The sequence below is a fragment of the Pelodiscus sinensis genome, chromosome 19 (genome assembly GCF_052426305.1).
Source record: "Pelodiscus sinensis isolate ZL-2025 chromosome 19, ASM5242630v1, whole genome shotgun sequence".
In the NCBI taxonomy this organism is placed as follows: domain Eukaryota; kingdom Metazoa; phylum Chordata; order Testudines; family Trionychidae; genus Pelodiscus; species Pelodiscus sinensis.
The window spans coordinates 4919199-4940571 of record NC_143070.1 but is presented as its reverse complement, the minus strand read 5'-3'; the positions used below and the strand labels follow the sequence as shown (position 1 = coordinate 4940571).

General features: G+C 56.1%; 1 protein-coding gene across 1 annotated transcript; it reads left to right on the top strand.

Annotated features, from left to right (window-relative positions):
- The first annotated feature begins 5493 nt into the window (after positions 1-5493).
- Positions 5494-12337, top strand: LOC142823268 (acetylcholinesterase-like). Its single transcript, XM_075914138.2, has 4 exons — positions 5494-5563; positions 8122-9625; positions 11274-11440; positions 12150-12337. The coding sequence occupies exons 2-4, from the start codon at positions 8127-8129 to the stop codon at positions 12182-12184; spliced, it is 1701 nt and encodes a 566-aa protein (XP_075770253.2). The 5' UTR covers positions 5494-5563; positions 8122-8126; the 3' UTR covers positions 12185-12337.
- Positions 12338-21373: the final 9036 nt, after the last annotated feature.

The window sequence follows — 21373 nt, the reverse complement described above, 5'->3', positions numbered from 1 at the left end:
AGACCCCTAACCCTGGGCCCTGAGCTTCCCCTCCCCCTTCTTCCCCTTGCTTCCCCCTTCCAGCTCCCTCCCCCCAGGTTTCCCCCTCCTCTCTCTCACTCTCTCTCTTCCCCTCTCCCCTCTCCTTTTCCCAGTCTCCCCAGAGGTTCACCACCACCCCCCCCCGGTTTTGTTCAATAAACCCAGTTTCTATTTTTGAACATGTGTCTTTTATTTGACATCAGGAAGGGGGGCCAGGGAGGGGTAAGTGGAAGGACGTGAGGGAGGAATGGGGTACAAGCCCCCAATGGGGAGGACTGGGGAGTCTCTGAGGGCTCCTCAGGATGGATACTCCCCAGCAGGGCCTTCTGGATCCTGACAGCCCCCCGATAAGCCCCCCCCCCCCCCCGGATGGCAGCCTTCAGCAAGTGCAGCCGGGCTGATGGCAACGACCCCACGAGACGCACCAGCGTGCCCACGGGCAGCTCTGGCTCCATGTGGCCGAGTGCTGTGGTGTTCCAAGTGTGGGCACTCAGGGCACTCCAAGCCAGGACTGCTTTGCTGTCCCTCATCGAGATAGACAAGCAAGCGGGGAACCCTGAGAACTGTCTGTCCGGGGTGGGAGTAAGGTCCCTTTAAGCATGGTGCTCAGTTAGCCTCAGGCAGCATCCCCACACACTAGGGGTATGTCTACACTACCCCCCTAGTTCGAACTAGGGGGGTAATGTATGCATACCGAACTTGCTAATGAAGCCCGGGATTTGAATTTCCCGGGCTTCATTAGCATAAAGCCGGCGCCGCCATTTTTAAAAGCCGGCTAGTGCGAACCCCGTGCCGCGCGGCTACACGCCTGTATGCCTCGTGAAACGAGGTCCTAACCTGCTGCCCTGCCGGCTGGTTCCAGCCAGCCTTAACTTCAGTTCAGGGTCCACTCACTGTGGACGTGCTATTTCCACGAAATAGCGAAAATAGTTTTTGTGTCTAGATGTGTTATTTCGAATTAGTTAATTCGAAATAGCGCTGTAGTGTAGACATACCCTAACTTACTTTGCTCTGTCTGTTTTCAATTGCAACCACATGCCAAACTAATCTGATAGCTTTCTTTGATAAGATAACGAGCCTTGTGGATAAGGGAGAAGCGGTGGATGTCATATACCTAGACTTTAGTAAGGCATTTGATACGGTTTCGCATGATATTCTTATTAATAAACTAGGCAAATATAACTTAGATAGGGCCACGATAAGGTGGGTGCATAATTGGCTGGATAACCGTAGTCAGAGAGTTGTTGTTAACGGTTCTAAATCCTGCTGGAAAGGGATAACAAGTGGAGTTCCTCAAGGGTCTGTTTTGGGACCCGTACTGTTCAATATCTTCATCAATGATGTAGATATTGGGATAGAGAGTACGCTTATTAAGTTTGCGGATGATACCAAACTGGGTGGGGTTGCGACTTCTTTGGAGGATAGGGACATAATTCAAAATGACCTTAGCAAGTTAGAGAAATGGTCAGAGGTAAACAGGATGAGGTTTAATAAAGAGAAATGCAAAGTGCTCCACTTAGGAAGGAACAATCAGTTCCATACATACAAGATGGGAAGCGACTGTCTAGGAAGGAGCATGGCAGAAAGAGATCTAGGGGTCATAGTGGACCACAAGTTGAATATGAGTCAACAGTGTGATGCTGTTGCCAAAAAAGCAAATATGATTCTAGGTTGTATCAACAGGTGTGTTGTAAGCAAAACTCGTGAAGTCATTCTGCCTCTCTACTCTGCACTAGTTAGGCCTCAGCTGGAGTACTGTGTCCAGTTCTGGGCGCCACATTTCAAGAAAGATGTGGAGAAATTGGAAAGGGTACAGAGAAGAGCGACAAGAATGATTAAAGGTCTAGAGAACATGACCTATGAAGCCAGGCTTCATGAACTGGGCTTGTTTAGTTTGGAAAAAAGAAGATTAAGGGGGGACATGATAGCGGTTTTCAAATATCTAAAAGGGTGTCACAAGGAGGAAGGAGAAAATTTGTTCCTCTTGGTTTCTGAGGACAGGACAAGGAGTAATGGGCTTAAAGTGCAGCAGGGGAGGTTTAGATTGGACATTAGGAAAAAATTCCTAACTGTCAGGGTGGTCAAATATTGGAATAAATTGCCAAGGGAGGTGGTGGAATCTCCCTCTCTGGAGATATTTAAGAACAGGTTAGATAGACATCTGTCAGGGATGGTGTAGGTGGAGCTTGGTCCTGCCTTGAGGGCGGGGGGCTGGATTCGATGACCTCTTGAGGTCCCTTCCAGTCCTATGATTCTATGATTCTATGAAATCTAACTTTTTATACTTAATAAAAACACTTTTGTTTATTGTGAAGCCCAGTGCGAATAATTGTTCTCTGGGGGAGCAACCACTGTGCATCTCTCTCTTTCACTGACAAAGAAGACGGACTTCATGAACTTTGTGCAAAACTTTTACACGGGGGGCATGTTTCTACTGCAGTTTTTCCGGAAAAACTACACTTACGTCCACACTGCAATTGTGTTCTTTTCACAGAAAGTCGAACGAACGCAGGGGTTTTTCCATCAGCGGTAAACCTCTTTCTACGAGGAAGAAGCCTTTTTCCAAAAGAGCTCTTTTGGAAAACGGCGTGTGTGGACGGGGAAGAGGGTTTGTTTTTTTTAAAGAAGAGGCCTCTAGGAAAAAGCACAGGTGCCCTACTGGCCACTCCGTCCACAGCAATCAGAACTTAAATGCCTGCAGTGTAGACATAGCGGCTGTGTCTAGACTGGCCAGTTTTTCTGGAAAATCAGCCGCTTTTCCGGAAAAACGTGCCAGCTGTCTACACTGGCTTCCTGCTGTAAGAAATCAGTGCTTTTTGCGGAAATACTATGCTGCTCCCGTTCGGGCAAAAGTCCCTTTTGCGCAAAACTTTTGCACAAAAGGGCCAGTGTAGACAGCTGAGATTTGTTTTGCGCAAAAAAGCCCCGATCGCAAAAATGGCGATCGGGGCTTTTTTGCGGAAAAGCGCGTCTAGATTGGCCATGGACACTTTTCCGCAAAAGCACTTTTGCGGAAAAGCGTCCGTGCCAATCTAGACGCTCTTTTCCGAAAATGCTTTTCACGGAAAACTTTTCCGTGAAAAGCATTTCCGGAAAATCATGCCTGTCTAGACGTAGCCAGGATAAGACCAATGTATTAGGGGTTTTGGTCCTTTTTGGGGGATGGCTTTCTGGGTACTGAGCCTTTATAGCTGGGCCCTCCCAGAGTTGGACTGGTTCGGCGTCTGTGTTGCTTTTCAGGGGGGTAGTAACCCCAACTCTCTGCCTTGGCTGGGGGGAAGACAGAGTTTCTGGTCCAATAGAACAGAGTGGTGAGTAGCCCTAGAGGAAAGGAGTCAGTGGCGTGGATGGCCCTGCAGGCGGGGGCGCCGATAGCGCGTTCTGCCTGGGGCGCCAGCTGCCGCAGCCCGCCTCAAGCCGCTCCTGCAGCACACACACAACCATGCACAGCTCTCTACTGGATGGAATGGTCGTCAAACACACACACGTTAGTCCTCGAGTAGCTGACTGCCATTGGATAACAGCCCTACTCCCGCTGCCAGCGAACAGAGCTCTCTCTTCAGTCCAAGTGACAGCGATGCTGAAGATCCTGAATTCTCCCCCTCTTGTGACCAGGGCGTGAGGGGGTTGTGTGAAAATGAAGGCGTATAAGGGTGAAAGGATGGGGGTGTCTCCGACTCGCTGGATGACCAGAAAGACGCTGGAGAACGGGCCCGGCTCGGTGGGGTGTGTGTCCCCTGGCACCAAATCAGGATGGTGAATTCCCAACATTGCCGGGTGCTAACAGACGCAGAGAGGGAATCAGAGAGTTGGACGGGGTGGGGGAAGATAGAGAGATGTGGGGAGGGAGAGAGGTGGGAGCCCAACTCTGCAGTCTTCTCCCCTGTGCCTCCTGCAGCGTTGTGGGGTACACGCTGCGGCAGAAGCCCCTCCTACCCCCAAAGCTGACCCCGAATGTCTGCAGTGCTAAGCTAGGCCAAACCTTTCCCCCAGATCAAAGCAGGGGCCACGAGGAACAGGGCCCAGGCGATGTTCGGATTCTCTGCATCACTGGCAGATGCTGGGCCAGGCAGAGCTAGCCGGTGTAAATAGCACCCGGGAGGCAGCAGATCCCAGTCCCGAGCCTTGCGATCCCCACAGGGCAGGAATTTCACCCGGGGAAAGGGCCCTGGCTTGTTTGAATCACCAGGAAAACAAACAGGATGGGGAGCGGGGGGGGGGGGGGATACATTAAATGAGGCCCAGGGAAAAAACGCACCTGACACCTCCTCACTCCTGACACACAGCCCCCGGCTATCCCCTCCCAGCCCTGCCCCCCCTCTCCCCACAGCTCTGCCAATGTCAGTCCTGACCCCTGGCTATCCCAGCTCGGTGGCGCCCTTCAATCCCAGGCTGCCCCCCGCAGCACTCCCACCCTACAGCTACCTCTCCACAGATCCCAGTCATGGGTGGCGGGTGACCCCATGGCTTGGGGAGGCAGCCCTACCCCCGCCCCTCCTGTCTGAGTCCAGGCTTCCCCTCCTGCCCCCCCCCTGCACTGGGACCTGCTTGCCCCTTCCCAACCTCCTTCCCCCCACACAATGTGGCTGCTGGCTCTTGCCCCCTCCCTGCCCCAGGGTAATGCCCCCACCTCCCCCCTGGTCCCAGAGCACCAGAGAGCCAGCCAGCAAGCCTGGCACAGGGCTGGGGCCGTGGCCCCCACAGCCCTGACCAGCAAGGCCCTCCCCACAGCCGAACCCACAGCCAGAGGGCCCAAGCGCCCGGAAGAAGGCAGTGCAGCCCACAGTGTGCCTGCCCCAGTCTCCGGGGCTCACCCAGCAGCCTGGGGAAGTGGGGCTGGGGGACTCCAGTGGCGTATAGGCGGGGCCAGGTGTGGTAGTTTGGGAAGGAAACGCCTTCCCCTGCCTAGGATACCCGCCACCAACCAAGGCCCGGGTCACATTTTTTGTCCCGCGAGGGCTGGTTCATCCCTGGGCCTCGGGGACCAGCCGGTGACCGCGGCAGGTGACTAGAAAGACGGGAACCCCTCCCTGTGAGAAGCAGCCCGGGGAACCTGGGGCAATTTCAAAGATCCAGGAGGAACAAACATTCCCCCGGCTGTCACTTCCAGAACCAGGATCTCGCCTGGAGCCGGTCTCACCGCTGCCAGAGTCCTGCTTGGCCTGACCCCCCCTGCGGCGATGGGATAGTCACGCCTGAGCCCCGTGGACCGGGGTGGGCTGGCCGTGGGACCCCCGCCCAGCTGGGGCTGAAACAGCAGCGAAAGCCACAGGGCTCTGTTCAAGGTATAGAATCCATCGTCTCGGTGGCCCCGCCCACGTGCTGTTTACAATCTCCTAGGTCTGTTTCCAAACCCCTTGGCCCCGGCCCAACGGTGCCATCCGGCTGGCCCACGTCCCCCTCCCCCTGTGTGTGCAGAGCCGGCCTGAGCATAAATACGCCCTGGGTGCCTGTTCCCAGCATCTCAGGCAACCCGCCCGCTCCAGCGCCAGCTGATCTCCCCGAAACCCTGCAAGAGCAGCGACTGCAGCCAGAGAAGCCGGTGAGTCTGCGTTGCCTGGCTCCCCCCACCCCACCACATGCCCAGCTTCAGCACGGTGGGGCAGGGGCAGAGAGCCTGAGTGGGTGTCTTATAGGGCCACAGAAACGGACTTGGGAATCTCTGGCAACTGCCCCTTCGGCAGACGCCACTCCCAGAACTGGGGACAGAACCCGGCAGTCCTTGCTGCAAGCCCTCTGTGCCCTAACCACTACGCCCCACTGCCAAGGAGAAAAACAAGGAGCTTTGGTTCCCCTCCAACACACTAGACTCCCCTCCCCTTCCTGAGTTAGAAAAGAGCCCAGGAGACCCGACTCCTAGCTCCACTGCTCAAACCCATTCGACCCCATTCTCCTCCCAGAGCCATGGACAGAACCCAGGAGTCCTGACTCCCGTCCCTCCTTGCTCTGTCCACTAGCCCTCACTGCCCTCCCCAGAGATGGGGACGGAAACCAGGACTTCTGGCTCCCAGTCCCCACTGCTCAAACCCACTAGACCCCGCTCCGCTCCCAGAGCTGGGGAGAAGGAATTCATCGCCCCCATTCCCGTGGAGTGCTTTCCCGTGGCTATGCGGTGGAATCCCGTTAAACACACCCCTGTGCCTAATTTCTGCCTCCTCCGGGCACCCAACGGTGATCCGAGCCCCGCCCGCGAGCCAGATCTCACGCCTGGAGCGACGATTTTCTCCAGGCACTTTTGAAATGGATTTCACGGCAGAGGTGCAAGGGGAATAAAAACCAAACAAAATGCCTTGAACAGACACTAACAGAGGGAGCGGTCAGGTAGACATGGGGAAGGAATGTGAGATCACCCTCCACCCTCCACCCTCCGGTCCTCCCGCTCACCCCATAGCAGCTGCTGGGCCCAGCTACCCCAGCCCCGGCGCTGCAACCTGGCAGGCGCGGCCACTGTAGATGGAGACAGAAGGGTCAGGTAGGCTGAAGCTGAGTGGCTGGGCCACAGTGCCACTTGGTTTGGGGCCTTCTGTGGACGTTCATCAAATTCATCATTTCCGTCACCTCCCTGGCACAACCGTAGACCTGAGTGACTATGTAAAGCCACAGCCCTGGTCCAGCAACTCCCACCCAGCAGTGTCTCAGCAACACAACAGCTACAGCCTGGCTCCTACCAGCCTGGGTTGTTACTTACAGGGTGACCCCAGCACACGCCCGGTCTTGGATTCTCTCCAGCCTTCTCCAACACAACATCGTGTGCCTAAAGTGTCCGTCTGCCGTGTACATTGGACAAACTTCTCAGACACTTTGCCAAAGAATCAATGCGCACAAAACAGACATCAGACTCTCACGGAGAGAAAGCTGTTGCTTGTCATTTCAGCCAGACTGACCCTCATCGAGATAGACAAGCAAGTGGGGAACCCTGAGAACTGTCTGTCCGGGGTTGGGGGTAGGGTCCCTTTAAGCACGGAGCTCAGTTAGCCTCAGGCAGCAGCCCCACACACTAAGTCATAACCTGATGCCCTGCCAGCACTGGCTCCGGCCAGCCTCAACTTCGGTTCAGGGTCCACTCAGTGTGGACGTGCTATTTCCACAAAATAGCAAAAATAGTTTTTGTGTCTAGATGTGTTATTTCAAATTAGTTAATTCGAAATAGCGCTGTAGTGTAGACATACCCTAACTTACTTTGATCTGTCTGTTTTCAATTGCAACCACTTACATCTAACTTTTTATACTTAATAAAAACACTTTTGTTTATTGTGAAGCCCAGTGCGAATAATTGTTCTCTGGGGGGAGCAACCACTGTGCATCTCTCTCTTTCACTGACAAAGAAGACGGACTTCATGAACTTTGTGCAAAACTTTTACACGAGGGGCATGTTTACACCACAGTTTTTCCGGAAAAACTACACTAACGTCCACACTGCAATTGTGTTCTTTTCACAGAAAGTCGAAAGAACGCAGGGGTTTTTCCATCAGCGGTAAACCTCTTTCTACGAGGAAAAAGCCTTTTTCCAAAAGAGCTCTTTTGGAAAACGGCGTGTGTGGACAGGGAAAAGGGTTTGTTTTTTTTAAAGAAGAGGCCCCCAGGAAAAAGCACAGGTGCCCTACTGGCCACTCCGTCCACAACAATCAGAACTTAAATGCCTGCAGTCTAGACATAGCGGCTATGTCTAGGCTGGCCAGTTTTTCTGGAAAATCAGCCTCTTTTCTGGAAAAACTTGCCAGCTGTCTACACCGGCCGCTTCAATTTCCGCAAAAGCACTGACTTCCTACTGTAAGAAATCAGTGCTTCTTGCGGAAATACTATGCTGCTCCCATTCGGGCAAAAGTCCCATGCCTCTGTCCGGCCCTCGCCCAGCCTCTCCACCACTCTAGCCCTCCCCTGAGCGTGGGTCTTGGTGGAGGCCAATTCGGAAGCTCAGCAGGGAGGCAGAGCGCGAGGGGCGCAGACCGAGGGGCTGTGTTTCCTAACAAGTCTGATATAAGGAGCTCTCACCTGCAGCCTGAATTCAGGTGGCCAGATCCGGTGGGAGCCAGCGCCCCCTTAATGGGAAAGGCCCCAGATCCCATCCCCTGGAACTCACTCTGAGGTTTTCTCTTCCAGCTCCCATGATGCCGGGACTCCTCCCCGCGCTCCCCTGCCTGCTCCTTCTCTCCTTGCCGGGCCCCAGCGCCGGCTCCGACGACGACGGCACCGTGGTGCTCACCACCAGCGGCCCCATCCGCGGCAAGCGCCTCCCGGCCGGCTCCGCCATGGTCACGGCCTTCCTGGGGGTCCCCTACGCCCAGCCCCCCGTGGGGCCCTTGCGCTTCCAGAAGCCGCTTCCCCACCAGCCTTGGAGCGACGTCTTGGAGGCCACCAGCTTCGGCCACGCCTGCCCCCAGCCTCCGCTCACTGATTCTCCTCAGGCTGAGATATACACACCCAAAACGCCGCAGTCCGAGGACTGTCTCTTCCTCAACCTCTGGGTGCCCTACCCGCAGCCCAACGGGACGGCCCCCGTCTTCGTCTGGATCCACGGTGGGGGGTTCTACATGGGCGCAGCCTCCCTTGACATCTATGACGGGCGCTTCTTCGCCACCACCGAGAACGTGATTATAGTCTCCATGAACTACCGGCTGGGGGCGCTGGGCTTCCTGGCTCTGCCCCCAGCCGCCCCGGGGAACGCCGGCCTGTGGGACCAGCGCCTGGCACTGCGCTGGCTACGGGACAATGTGGCCGCCTTCGGAGGAGACCCAGAACACGTGGTGATTGATGGCCAGGACTCTGGGGCTGCATCGGTCGGTTTCCACCTCCTCTCCCCAGGGAGCCAGTCCCTCTTCGCCCGTGCCGCGCTGCTGAGCGGAGCACCAAACGCGCCAGGGACGTGGGTTTCCCTCGAGGAGTCGCAGGAGAGAGGACAGAGGCTGGCCCAGCTGATGGGCTGTTCCGCTGGGGACAGCACTGCCCTGGTGGGCTGCCTGCAGGAGAAGGATGCAGGAGAGTTCCTCAAATACCAGTTCTCCGTCTTCAGCCACAAACAGCTGCCAAAGCTGCCCTTTGTGCCAACCCCGGATGGGGATTTCCTCTCTGATACACCCCCCCGGCTCCTGCGGGCCCAGCACGGCCCAGCTAAAAGTATCACAATTGGTTTCAATGCCAACGACGGCTCCTACTCCTTATACCATATCGATCGCGCTTTCGACCCGGACGACGCCAGCTCCATCGGCTGGGACGAGCTGCTGCAGGTGGTGCGGCTGTTAGTGCCACGCGCACCTGAAGGCACCGTCCAGGCCATAGCACAGTGGTACAGCCTGGAGGGGAAACAGGAGGGCGTGGCACGGTACCGCTGGGCCATGGATCAAATTATGGGTGACTATGTCGTGGTGTGCCCGGTGCTGGAGATGGCCAGGCTGGAGGCGATGGCTGGAAATCCCGTGTTCACGTACTACTTCGCTCACCGCACCAGCGGCTTGCCCACACCTGAATGGACTGGAGTGGCACACGGCTCGGAGGTGCCCTACGTTTTTGGAAACCTGGCGTCCATGGTAGGAGCCAACTACACAGCGGCCGAGGCGATGCTGAGCCGGCAGGTGATGCGGTACAGTGTGGTGTTTGCCCGGAGCGGGTAAGAGAGTCCCCCTCCAGTCTTCTCCCCCTGAGCCAACCGCGAGAGCTGCTGTAACCTTTTGGACAAGCGTCCACCAACATCCAGGAAAGCCCGGCTCCCTGCCCGGTCAAAGCAGGGGCCTCTTAGAAAAGTCGTTGAGCTGTTAAGTTGAAGCCCTTAGCCTAGAGCTAAACTCATGGCCACGGATTGGGATGCTCCTCCACAGACCACCGCAAGCATCTTTGCTGCAGGCAAGGTCTTTCCTAGGTGAAAGCCTTCAGGCTCAGGGCAGCCCTTGGACTCTGTCTTTAGAATCCATGGGAAATGGCAGCCATCTTCCTTGAGGGCAGGCTGTGGCTTCTGGGGAGCAGTGACAGGTGGCAGCCATCTTCCTTGAGGGCAGGCTGTGGCTTCTGGGGAGCAGTGACAGGTGGCGGCCATCTTCCTTGAGGGCAGGCTGTGGCTTCTGGGGAACAGTGACAGGTGGCGGCCATCTTCCTTGAGGGCAGGCTGTGGCTTCTGGGGAACAGTGACAGGTGGCAGCCATCTTCCTTGAGGGCAGGCTGTGGCTTCTGGGGAACAGTGACAGGTGGCGGCCATCTTTCCTCAGGACAGCGTGGCATAGAGGCAAACGGCAGCCGCCCCAGGGCAGCGTGTGGCTTCAGTCTCGTTGAGCACCGTGGGCGATGGTGGCCATTTTGGGTGAGGGCAGCAGCTGACCTCATCCTAGTTGAAAGGACAAGTGAGAGAGTCCATCTTAAGTGAGGGCAAAAGGTGGCTTGAGACTTGCTTCCAGTTCAGATCCTCCTGTTTGGGCTCCCAAGTTCCTTGGCATCCCCCTGTCGTTTCTTGTCCCCCACCCCACCACACGCACATATATGGTGCTGCTCCCCATGCAGCCCAGTTCCTACGTCTGTGAGCACGATGGATGACCATTTTGCCTGGGGGAAGTCTGGCTTCAGCCCCATTGGAAACAATGGAAAATAGCGGCCATCTGCAGTAAGGGAAGATTCTCTTTCCAAAGGGCCATAGGCCAATGGCAGCCATCATAACTAAGGGCTGCCTATGGCTTCAGTCTCAGGGAGATCAGTGGAACATAAAAGCATAAGAACGGCCATACTGGGTCAGACCAAAGGTCCATCTAGACCAGTAGCCTGTCTGCCGACAGTGGCCAGCACCAAGTGCCCCGGAGGAGGTGGGCCAAAGACAAAGATCAAGCTATTGTCTCGTGCCATCCATCTCCAGCCTCTGACAAACAGAGGCCAGGGACACCATTGCTAATAGCCTTTTATGGACCTAACTTCCATGAATTAATCTAGCTTCTCTTTAAACTGTTATGGTCCTAGCCTCTACTGCCTCCTCTGGCAAGGAGTTCCACAGGTTGACTATGCGCTGTGTGAAGAAGAACTTTCGCTTATTAGTTTTAAACAATAAAGACAGTGGCCATGTTTATAAGGGGCAACCTGTAGCCTTCGGCCCATAGGAAAAGACCGGGTGGCAGCAGACATTTTAACTGAGGGCAGTCTGTGGCTTCACCCTCAATTGGAACAGCACGGGGTGGCAGCCATTTTGGAAAGGGGTCAAACTTTTCAAGCTGGCTCCCATGTTCTCGTCCCTACCAACTTTTGGTGCCAACCACAGCGGGGTGTGTTCATTTTCCGTGCAGGAAACCCATGACGGGGGAAGGCGGCACAAAGCGGTGGCCCAGCTACGACCCGACAAAGCAGAACTTTGAGCACATCGGCCTCAAGCCGCCCCTAGCTGAGACGGCGCCGCACGCCTCGCGCTGTGCGTTCTGGGCCGCGCTGCTCTCGGAGAAACCAAGCGTTGCAGGTGAGCCGTAGCGGGGTGAAAGGGCGGCAGCCCTACGGGTCCCATGTCTCTCCAACCCCTCTGAGCCAACCTATCCCCCAAGCCTGGGGCTGGATTGGAGATGGTGTCCCTCCTTCTGGCCTCCTAAACATGCCCCGTTCTCCTGCCATGGGGAGCTCCCACATCCCCTAGGAGCTCCGGAACCCGCCTGCTGTGGGGCAGCCCCACGTTCCGCCCCATCTTCACTTGCTCAGCTCCTCTGAATGACCGTGGTGTTACCTCTCCAGGGTCGTCCCACCTCCGCCCCCCTTTCTGGGGAGGAGGCGTGAGCTCAGGGACAGGGACCCCCAGTGGGGCGCATGGGGATCGAGGGATGGATCCAAGGCCACTGGTGGCTGAGGGGGTGGGGCTCCCCATGTCGCGGAAAATAAAGGAGGCGAGGGAGGAGTGAAATGCAGCTAGCTCTGGGGAGAGCTGCCGGGACCGAAGGAGAATCCAGTAGCTGCTGGGACGCCTGTGTGCCAGGAGGGGGGAGCACTGACTGGGGGGGGGGGAAGAGCCCTCTTCTGAGGCCCCCTTGCTGTGCGCAGGGGTCAGTACCCCATGTGGAATCCTGAAGCCTCAGGTTTCCGCTGCAGGTCTCTCCGTCCGTCGGCAAGCAGGGCCAAACCCTGCCTAGTCTGACTTCACTCCCCACTGGCATTAACCCCACTCACTGTGTGTCCTGCAGGTGTGGGCTCCGGGGAGTTGGGAATAAAGAGCTGAGCAATCCCAGTCCCTGCAGAGAAGAGCCTCCAGTTCCTGTTAGCGCCTGCTGAATCATTAACGAAGATCCTGCTAATTAACCTGCTGGGGGTCCGTGGCCTGACCCTCCCTCTGCGATTCCTCCATCCCCGGTGCATTAAAGCGTGTTCAGTCTGGAGACAGAGCCCTGGTGTGTGTGGTTCATTAACGTGGCCCCTGAGCGGGGGGGACAGAGTATGTGCATGCGTGTGTGTGTATGTGAGCACACCTCTGTGCATGTGTGAGCACAACTCTGTGCATCTGTGTGCGTGAGAGAACACCTCCATGCATATGTGTGTGTGCATGTGTGAGCACACATCTGTGTGTGTGTGTACATGTGTGAGCACACATCTGTGTGTGTGTGCCTGTGCGAGAACACCTCCATGCATGTGGGTACATGTGTGAGCACACCTCCGTGCATGTATGTGGGTGTCTATAAAATCATGACAGGGGTGGAAAAAGTGAATAAGGAAAAGTTACTTAATTATTCCCACAATATAAGAACTAGGGGTCATCAAATGAAATGAATAGACAGCAGGTCTAAACCAAACAAAAGGAAGTTTTTCGTCACTCAGCGCACAGTCAACCTGTGGAACTCCTTGCCAGAGGATGTTGTGAAGATCAGGATTTTCACAAGGTTCAACAAAGAGCTAGATACATTCATGGAGGTTAGGTCCATCAATACTTATTATCCAGGATGGGCAGGAATGGTGCCCGGAGCCTCTGTTTGTCAGAAACTGGGAATGGGCAACAAGAGAGGGATCGCTTGATGATTCCGATTTGTCCACTCACTCTGGAGCACCTGGCACTGGCCGCTGTTGGACGCCAGGACACTGGGCTCAATCAGGGTTTCCCAGCCTGTGGGTCGAGACCCAAATATGGGTCATCATTACATTTCAAAAGGGTCACCAGGTGTCTCCCCATGTGGCCTTTACGGAGCCATTCACACATTTTTTGAATTGCCCTGGGTCAGCAAGTCTTCTTGAATTGTCAAAATAGGTCCCTGTCTGGAAAACGTTGGGAACCGCTGGGCTACATGGACCTTTGCTCTGACTTAGTCTGACCATTCTTGTGTTCTTATGTTCCAGTATCCCCGAGCATTTCTCTCATTGGGGAGGGATGAACCAGCCTGTTGGCTAAATACCCCTCTGTAAATTCCATTCCGCCTGTTCCCCAAAAATCCACTTCTGCTTTATTTGAAGCCAGTCACTTCCTGGCACCCAGCTGCTCCACCCCAGAGGTGGCTGCCTTTAGCGCTGGGCAAAGGAATTGGAACAGTCTCTTCTGCAGCTGTTGTCGATGGCCCCACCCCAGAGGTGGCTGCAATTCAGGGCCCACGGCCCTTTGGGTGAAGATTCTGGCAAGAGGATTTTTATTATTAACATTCACGGGCCGACTGTTCAGAAGCCGGAGTCCCAAGTCAGGGGACTACCAGCCGAAGTCCTGCCTGCCCTTTGGTGAAGACTAGGACTTTCACAGGGTTCAAAAAAGAGCTAGATAAGTTCAGGGAGGTTAGGCCCAGCAATGCTATTAGCAGGGCTCGCCAGCCGCGTGGAACCACACGCTGCCCGGCCTCGCCAGGCTAAAATCGACTCGCCACGGGCAAGTAGATTCCCTTAATTGTCGAGTCCTGGCTATTAGCCGGGATGGGTAGGAATGGTGTCCCTAGCCTCTGTTTGTCTGGGAATGGGTGACCGGGGAGGAGTCACGTGAGGATTCCCTGTTGTGACCGGGGTGGGTAAAAGGACCCAGGGGTTCATTCAGCCCACGGCCCCGCCGGTCCCCCACCCCCAAGCCAATTAGAGTCTGGGGGCCGGGGAGCGCACACAGCTTCCTCCCACCCTATGAGCCGCACGCAGCGCTGATTACAGAGCACTGATTGGCCTGGGGGCGGGGAAGCTGTGCAAAGTTTCCTCCCCCCCCCCCCCAAACACACACACCCTGCAAGGAGCACACAGCACATACACCCGCAGAGGGTGGGAGCAGGGCAAGGGAAACTTTGCACAGCTCCCCTGCCCCCAGGCCAGTCAGGGTTTTGGGCGGGGGGAGCACGTGCCGTCTCCCCCGCCCTGCGTGGCACTTGGAAGGGCTGCATGCTCCTCGCAGGGTGGGGTAGGGTAGACCTTGGCCACAGTGCCTCTGCCAGCTCCGAGCCTGCCAGCCCTGACCCAGTGGCCCCGAAACATGAGCCAGCAAGCCACGGGCCCCCCACCGCTCCCCAGGAGCAGTCTGCCAGCTCCCAGGAGCCTGCCAGGGGCTGGAGAAGGCAGGCGCCTTCCTGGTCCAGGGTGGAGATCATGGTTTTATTCAGGTTTGGGGGGGATGCCCCCAACATCCATGATCTCCGCACTAGATGGAGGAAGACGGCCGTCTAGGGCAGGAGAGCTGCCAGCCTGGTCATCAAAGGCCACATGCGACCCCAGGAGCAGGTTAGCATGAAAGTCAAGTTGGTCCAGCGAGACCCCTAACCCTGGGCCCTGAGCTTCCCCTCCCCCTTCTTCCCCTTGCTTCCCCCTTCCAGCTCCCTCCCCCCAGGTTTCCCCCTCCTCTCTCTCACTCTCTCTCTTCCCCTCTCCCCTCTCCTTTTCCCAGTCTCCCCAGAGGTTCACCCCCCCCGCTCGGTTTTGTTCAATAAACCCAGTTTCTATTTTTGAACATGTGTCTTTTATTTGACATCAGGAAGGGGGGCCAGGGAGGGGTAAGTGGAAGGACGTGAGGGAGGAATGGGGTACGAGCCCCCGATGGGGAGGACTGGGGAGTCTCTGAGGGCTCCTCAGGGTGGATACTCCCCGGCAGGGCCTCCTGGATCCTGACAGCCCCTCGATAAGCCCCCCCCCCCGGATGGCAGCCTTCAGCAAGTGCAGCCGGGCTGATGGCAATGACCCCACGAGACGCACCAGCGTGCCCATGGGCAGCTCTGACTCCATGTGGCCGAGTGCTGTGGTGTTCCAAGTGAGGGCACTCAGAGCACTCCAAGCCAGGACTGCTTTGCTGTCCCTCATCGAGATAGACAAGCAAGCGGGAAACCCTCAGAACTGTTTGTCCGGGGTGGGAGTAAGGTCCCTTTAAGCACGGAGCTCTGTTAGCCTCAGGCAGCATCCCCACACACTAAGTCCTAACCTGCTGCCCTGCCGGCTGGTTCCGGCCAGCCTTAACTTCGGTTCAGGGTCCACTCACTGTGGACGTGCTATTTCCACGAAATAGCGAAAATAGTTTTTGTGTCTAGATGTGTTATTTCAAATTAGTTAATTCGAAATAGCGCTGTAGTGTAGACATACCCTAACTTACTTTGATCTGTCTGTTTTCAATTGCAACCACTTACATCTAACTTTTTATACTTAATAAAAACACTTCTGTTTATTGTGAAGCCCAGTGTGAATAATTGTTCTCTGGGGGGAGCAACCACTGTGCATCTCTCTCTTTCACTGACAAAGAAGACGGACTTCATGAACTTTGTGCAAAACTTTTACACCAGGGGCATGTTTCTACTGCAGTTTTTCCGGAAAAACTACACTTACGTCCACACTGCAATTATGTTCTTTTCACAGAAAGTCGAAAGAACGCAGGGGTTTTTCCGACAGTGGTAAACCTCTTTCTACGAGGAAGAAGCCTTTTTCCAAAAGAGCTCTTTTGGAAAATGGCATGTGTGGACGGGGAAGAGGGTTTGTTTTTTTTAAAGAAGAGGCCTCCAGGAAAAAGCACAGGTGCCCTACTGGCCACTCCGTCCACAGCAATCAGAACTTAAATGCCTGCAGTCTAGACATAGCGGCTGTGTCTAGACTGGCCAGTATTTCTGGAAAATCAGCCTCTTTTCCGGAAAAACGTGCCAGCTGTCTACACTGGCCGCTTCAATTTCCACAAAAGCACTGACTTCCTACTGTAAGAAATCAGTGCTTTTTGCGGAAATACTATGCTGCTCCCGTTCGGGCAAAAGTCCCTTTTGTGCAAAACTTTTGCACAAAAGGGCCAGTGTAGACAGCTGAGATTTGTTTTGCGCAAAAAAGCCCCGATCGCAAAAATGGCGATCAGGGCTTTTTTGCGGAAAAGTGAGTCTAGATTGGCCATGGACGCTTTTCCGCAAAAGCACTTTTGCAGAAAAGCATCCGTGCCAATCTAGACACTCTTTTCCGAAAATGCTTTTCACGGAAAAATTTTCTGTGAAAAGCATTTCCGGAAAATCATGCCAGTGTAGACGTAGCCAGGATAAGACCAATGTATTAGGGGTTTTGGTCCTTTTTTGGGGATGGCTTTCTGGGTACTGAGCCTTTATAGCTGGGCCCTCCCAGAGTTGAACTGGTTCGGCGTCTGTGTTGCTTTTCAGGGGGGTAGTAACCCCAACTCTCTGCCTTGGCTGGGGGGAAGACAGAGTTTCTGGTCCAATAGAACAGAGTGGTGAGTAGCCCTAGAGGGCAGGAGTCAGTGGCGTGGATGGCCCTGCAGGCGGGGGTGCCGATAGCGCGTTCTGCCTGGGGCGCCAGCTGCCGCAGCCCGCCTCGGGCCGCTCCTGCAGCACACACACAACCATGCACAGCTCTCTACTGGATGGAATGGTCGTCAAACACACACACGTTAGTCCTCGAGTAGCTGACTGCCATTGGATAACAGCCCTACTCCCGCTGCCAGCGAACAGAGCTCTCTCTTCAGTCCAAGTGACAGCGATGCTGAAGATCCTGAATTCTCCCCCTCTTGTGACCAGGGCGTGAGGGGGGTTGTGTGAAAATGAAGGCGTATAAGGGTGAAAGGATGGGGGTGTCTCCGACTCGCTGGATGACCAGAAAGACGCTGGAGAACGGGCCCGGCTCGGTGGGGTGTGTGTCCCCCGGCACCAAATCGGGATGGTGAATTCCCAACACTGCCGGGTGCTAACGGACGCAGAGAGGGAATCAGAGAGTTGGACGGGGTGGGGGAAGATAGAGAGATGTGGGGAGGGAGAGAGGTGGGAGCCCAACTCTGCAGTCTTCTCCCCTGTGCCTCCTGCAGCGTTGTGGGGTACACGCTGCGGCAGAAGCCCCCCTACCCCCAAAGCTGGCCCCGAATGTCTGCAGGGCTAAGCTAGGCCAAACCTTTCCCCCAGATCAAAGCAGGGGCCGCGAGGAACAGGGCCCAGGCGATGTTCAGATTCTCTGGGCCAGATGCTGGGCCAGGCAGAGCTAGCCGGTGTAAATAGCACCCGGGAGGCAGCAGATCCCAGTCCCGAGCCTTGCGATCCCCACAGGGCAGGAATTTCACCCGGGGAAAGGGCCCTGGCTTGTTTGAATCACCAGGAAAACAAACAGGATGGGGAGGGGGGGGGGGGGGATACATTAAATGAGGCCCAGGGAAAAAATGCACCTGACACCTCCTCACTCCTGACACACAGCCCCCGGCTATCCCCTCCCAGCCCTGCCCCCCCTCTCCCCACAGCTCTGCCAATGTCAGTCCTGACCCCTCGCTATCCCAGCTCGGTGGCGCCCTTCAATCCCAGGCTGTCCCTCGCAGCAGCCCCACTTCCCCTTGCTCCCACCCTACAGCTACCTCTCCACAGATCCAAGTCATGGGTGGCGGGTGACCCCATGGCGTGGGGAGGCAGCCCTACCCCCGCCCCTCCCGTCCGAGTCCAGGCTTCCCCCCCATTCTGCCGCAGTGTGTACTGGGACCTGCTAGCCCCTTCCCAAACTCCTTCCCCCCACACAATGTGGCTGCTGGCTCTTGCCCCCTCCCTGCCCCAGGGTAATGCCCCCAACCTCCCCCCTGGCGCCAGAGCACCAGAGAGCCAGCCAGCAAGCCTGGCACAGGGCTGGGGCCGTGGCCCCCACAGCCCTGACCAGCAAGGCCCTCCCCACAGCCGAACCCACAGCCAGAGGGCCCAAGCGCCCGGAAGAAGGCAGTGCAGCCCACAGTGTGCCTGCCCCAGTCTCCGGGGCTCACCCAGCAGCCTGGGGAAGTGGGGCTGGGGGACTCCAGTGGCGTATAGGCGGGGCCAGGTGTGGTAGTTTGGGAAGGAAACGCCTTCCCCTGCCTAGGATACCCGCCACCAACCAAGGCCCGGGTCACATTTTTTGTCCCGCGAGGGCTGGTTCATCCCTGGGCCTCGGGGACCAGCCGGTGACCGCGGCAGGTGACTAGAAAGACGGGAACCCCTCCCTGTGAGAAGCAGCCCGGGGAACCTGGGGCAATTTCAAAGATCCAGGAGGAACAAACATTCCCCCGGCTGTCACTTCCAGAACCAGGATCTCGCCTGGAGCCGGTCTCACCGCTGCCAGAGTCCTGCTTGGCCTGACCCCCCTGCGGCGATGGGATAGTCACGCCTGAGCCCCGTGGACCGGGGTGGGCTGGCCGTGGGACCCCCGCCCAGCTGGGGCTGAAACAGCAGCGAAAGCCACAGGGCTCTGTTCAAGGTATAGAATCCATCGTCTCGGTGGCCCCGCCCACGTGCTGTTTACAATCTCCTAGGTCTGTTTCCAAACCCCTTGGCCCCGGCCCAACGGTGCCATCCGGCTGGCCCACGTCCCCCTCCCCCTGTGCGTGCAGAGCCGGCCTGAGCATAAATACGCCCTGGGTGCCTGTTCCCAGCATCTCAGGCAACCCGCCCGCTCCAGCGCCAGCTGATCTCCCCGAAACCCTGCAAGAGCAGCGACTGCAGCCAGAGAAGCTGGTGAGTCTGCGTTGCCTGGCTCCCCCCCCCCCACCACATGCCCAGCTTCAGCACGGTGGGGCAGGGGCAGAGAGCCTGAGTGGGTGTCTTATAGGGCCACAGAAACGGACTTGGGAATCTCTGGCAACTGCCCCTTCGGCAGACGCCACTCCCAGAACTGGGGACAGAACCCGGCAGTCCTTGCTGCAAGCCCTCTGTGCCCTAACCACTACGCCCCACTGCCAAGGAGAAAAACAAGGAGCTTTGGTTCCGCTCCAACACACTAGACTCCCCTCCCCTTCCTGAGTTAGAAAAGAGCCCAGGAGACCCGACTCCTAGCTCCACTGCTCAAACCCATTCGACCCCATTCTCCTCCCAGAGCCATGGACAGAACCCAGGAGTCCTGACTCCCGTCCCTCCTTGCTCTGTCCACTAGCCCTCACTGCCCTCCCCAGAGATGGGGACGGAAACCAGGACTTCTGGCTCCCAGTCCCCACTGCTCAAACCCACTAGACCCCGCTCCGCTCCCAGAGCTGGGGAGAAGGAATTCATCGCCCCCATTCCCGTGGAGTGCTTTCCCGTGGCTATGCGGTGGAATCCCGTTAAACACACCCCTGTGCCTAATTTCTGCCTCCTCCGGGCACCCAACGGTGATCCGAGCCCCGCCCGCGAGCCAGATCTCACGCCTGGAGTGACGATTTTCTCCAGGCACTTTTGAAATGGATTTCACGGCAGAGGTGCAGGGGGAATAAAAACCAAACAAAATGCCCTGAACAGACACTAACAGAGGGAGCGGTCAGGTAGACATGGGGAAGGAATGTGAGATCACCCTCCACCCTCCACCCTCCGGTCCTCCCGCTCACCCCATAGCAGCTGCTGGGCCCAGCTACCCCAGCCCCGGCGCTGCAACCTGGCAGGCGCGGCCACTGTAGATGGAGACAGAAGGGTCAGGTGGGCTGAAGCTGAGTGGCTGGGCCACAGTGCCACTTGGTTTGGGGCCTTCTGTGGACCTTCATCAAATTCATCATTTCCGTCACCTCCCTGGCACAACCGTAGACCTGAGTGACTATGTAAAGCCACAGCCCTGGTCCAGCAACTCCCACCCAGCAGTGTCTCAGCAACACAACAGCTACAGCCTGGCTCCTACCAGCCTGGGTTGTTACTTACAGGGTGACCCCAGCACACGCCCGGTCTTGGATTCTCTCCAGCCTTCTCCAACACAACATCGTGTGCCTAAAGTGTCCGTCTGCCGTGTACATTGGACAAACTTCTCAGACACTTTGCCAAAGAATCAATGCGCACAAAACAGACATCAGACTCTCACGGAGAGAAAGCTGTTGCTTGTCATTTCAGCCAGACTGACCCTCATCGAGATAGACAAGCAAGTGGGGAACCCTGAGAACTGTCTGTCCGGGGTTGGGGGTAGGGTCCCTTTAAGCACGGAGCTCAGTTAGCCTCAGGCAGCAGCCCCACACACTAAGTCATAACCTGATGCCCTGCCAGCACTGGCTCCGGCCAGCCTCAACTTCGGTTCAGGGTCCACTCAGTGTGGACGTGCTATTTCCACAAAATAGCAAAAATAGTTTTTGTGTCTAGATGTGTTATTTCAAATTAGTTAATTCGAAATAGCGCTGTAGTGTAGACATACCCTAACTTACTTTGATCTGTCTGTTTTCAATTGCAACCACTTACATCTAACTTTTTATACTTAATAAAAACACTTTTGTTTATTGTGAAGCCCAGTGCGAATAATTGTTCTCTGGGGGGAGCAACCACTGTGCATCTCTCTCTTTCACTGACAAAGAAGACGGACTTCATGAACTTTGTGCAAAACTTTTACACGAGGGGCATGTTTACACCACAGTTTTTCCGGAAAAACTACACTAACGTCCACACTGCAATTGTGTTCTTTTCACAGAAAGTCGAAAGAACGCAGGGGTTTTTCCATCAGCGGTAAACCTCTTTCTACGAGGAAAAAGCCTTTTTCCAAAAGAGCTCTTTTGGAAAACGGCGTGTGTGGACAGGGAAAAGGGTTTGTTTTTTTTAAAGAAGAGGCCCCCAGGAAAAAGCACAGGTGCCCTACTGGCCACTCCGTCCACAACAATCAGAACTTAAATGCCTGCAGTCTAGACATAGCGGCTATGTCTAGGCTGGCCAGTTTTTCTGGAAAATCAGCCTCTTTTCTGGAAAAACTTGCCAGCTGTCTACACCGGCCGCTTCAATTTCCGCAAAAGCACTGACTTCCTACTGTAAGAAATCAGTGCTTCTTGCGGAAATACTATGCTGCTCCCATTCGGGCAAAAGTCCCATGCCTCTGTCCGGCCCTCGCCCAGCCTCTCCACCACTCTAGCCCTCCCCTGAGCGTGGGTCTTGGTGGAGGCCAATTCGGAAGCTCAGCAGGGAGGCAGAGCGCGAGGGGCGCAGACCGAGGGGCTGTGTTTCCTAACAAGTCTGATATAAGGAGCTCTCACCTGCAGCCTGAATTCAGGTGGCCAGATCCGGTGGGAGCCAGCGCCCCCTTAATGGGAAAGGCCCCAGATCCCATCCCCTGGAACTCA